At 64.9% G+C, this 2,345-nt stretch overlaps 1 protein-coding gene across 1 annotated transcript in view; it reads right to left on the bottom strand.

Moving 5' to 3' along the window:
* The window catches only part of PHRF1 (PHD and ring finger domains 1), a 20,213-nt gene that overhangs the window by 10,660 nt on the left and 7,208 nt on the right, over positions 1 to 2,345 (bottom strand). Inside the window, 1 exon segment of the mRNA XM_010836015.1 lies at positions 205 to 302. Coding sequence (XP_010834317.1) covers positions 205 to 302 — 98 coding nt within the window.

Raw genomic sequence — 2,345 nt, 5'->3', positions numbered from 1 at the left:
ATGGAAGGCAGGGGGCAGCTGCCTGGTGCCTGGGCCCTCAGAACCCCCCATTGACCAACCGCATACCCAACGAGCCCTCCCACCCTCGCACCGGAGTCCAACTGAAAGCCAGCCCTGCCAGACAGCCCGATGCCATCTCCCTGGGCCGAGGTGCCCGCCCCCACAGAAAGGGTCTGGGCTGCGTGAGAACAGGCAGCACGTTACCAGCGGCAGAAGCAGCCCCAGGGGCAGCACATTCCGGACAGAACCACTCATCCACTGGAACCTCCTGGAGAGGGGGGTCCAAGCACTCCATGTGGTACCTGGGGGACAAGAGGGTGTCTAAGCCTCACGACAGTGCCCCCCATGTGGTGCTGTGCTCTTGTACCCCCCATCCACGCTGGAGCCCTAACCCTGCAATGCAACTGCGTCTGGAGATGAACCTGCAGGGATGGTGAAGTTAAGTGAGGTCACCAGGGCGCACTCCAGGCCCCGGGACGGGCGTCTGAGAACAGAGATGCTGCGCCCACCCTCACTGACAGCAGCACCGGCCCCGCCTGGGCTGCCGCGGAGGCCCCTCCCGAGGACGTGGGGCAGGCGACTGTGCCTGAGCCGGGGACCCCTGTCCGCTCCCTTCCCCCAGGCACTCTGGGCGGCCAGACCTCCTCCATAGGCCTCGGGGCATCTCGGCCCTATGGAAGGGCCCCAATAGCCCCTCAACTCTCCGCGGGGCACATACTATCTGGAGCCGAGAGACTGGCAGCTGGAAGCTGGCAGCTGTACGGGTGGTGCCCACCATTCCTGGGAGGTGGTCTCCAAGGACATGTCATTGGGAGGTCCTTTCCTGCCCACCACGGAGGTGGCCCCGCGCCCCCCAGCCGAGGAGGAGCTACATCAGCACCAGTTCTGCCCGGCGACACCTGCCCCACAGTGCTTCCTAACTTGTCCTCAGGGGAGCAGTCGAGGAGGAGCCACCAGTGCCAGCACCCTGGAGACTCCAGACAGTGCCAACCCCACGCTGCACACCCGAGCCCAGGCTGGACTCCGCTGCAAAGCCTCCTGCCGCTCCCAGCCCTGCCCTGTGTGAGGTCGCAGGGAGGCAGATCCTGCCCCGATCCCCAGGCTGGACCTCACCCGAGCACCCAGTGGACAGATGCCACAGGCCGACCCCAAGCACCGGGGAGCACCCAGAACCCAAACCATGTTTCAGCCTGAGAAATCCCCCTGACGCAGTCAGTCTCAAGAATACCACCCAACACTGAGTGGCATCTCCAGAACTGAGAGTGGTTCAACCGTGTTCTCGCCACCACACCCCAGGATCTCAGAGCAGAGGCTGGCGGGGGTGATGTGGGCCCCTCCTGCCCAGTCTGCACCCACAAATCCCTCCACGGAGAAGACAGCTGCAGGCTCAAGCCCGGGAAACCCCCGTGGCCGCTCCTCAAGGAGGCCTGCAGCACTCACACATCTACAGGAACGACCCCCGCCCACGGCAACAGCACAGCCCTGACACGGAGAGGTCCCCACTCACGAGTACCGTTAAGTCAAACACAAACAGAGGGAATCCCTGGTGGTTCAGTGACCATTTCACTGCCAGGGCCCGGGTTCAACCCCTGGTTGGGTAACTAAGGTTCCACAAGCCCCACGGTGCAGTCCCTACTCCCCCAGAGGTAACAGCTTAAGGGAAAATCGAAGCTTGGCAAATGAACACCCCACTCGGGGCTCCCCAGTGCCCCAGCATCTGCAAGACCACCAGAAAACGCACAGGCTGGTTTCAGGCTCAGGGAAGCCAGAGGCAAGGCTGGTAACCGCGGCCACGCCAGGACCAGCCTCTCCTTCCCCTGCGTGTGGCCTCCCAGCAGCGTCCCGCAGTCCCAGCCCTTCCTGCACAGCCACCCACACTGGAGGCGAGGACGCGGCCTGCCCTGCGTCCCACAGCCACAGTACGTGACGGCGAGGTCCGTGGGCAGGACACCAGGGCCCCGCTTCTGCCCTCCAGATCCAGAGCGACAACAGGCTAAACGTGACTCCCCCAGACACAGCCAAGCTCCGGGACTGCCGCGGAGCAGGCACAGTGCGGTCAGACCTCTGGGGCTGTCACAGGACACGGATGCGGCTGATAGCCATGAGGAAGGAGGGAGGTCCGTGTTCTCAGCGGTGTGAGCCCTGAGGGGGACTGAGAGGCAGGCGGAGGTGCGGCTAGGCCCTGAGAGAGGGCCCTGCTACCAGGGGACAGGGAGACGGCAGGAAGGGGCCCTAGCGGGTGGCCCAGGCAGTCTGCACTGCCCCATGGGCGCTGGTCCTCCAGGGCCCACGCTGCTCCAGGGTGAGGAGCGTGCCTGATGGGAAGCAGGAGCCCCCACCGCGTG

This window comes from Bison bison, unplaced genomic scaffold, assembly GCF_000754665.1.
Source record: "Bison bison bison isolate TAMUID 2011002044 unplaced genomic scaffold, Bison_UMD1.0 scf7180017845599, whole genome shotgun sequence".
NCBI classification, from domain to species: Eukaryota; Metazoa; Chordata; class Mammalia; order Artiodactyla; family Bovidae; genus Bison; species Bison bison.
The sequence above is the reverse complement of the archived record's forward strand: the minus strand, read 5'-3'. Positions and strand labels throughout refer to the sequence as shown.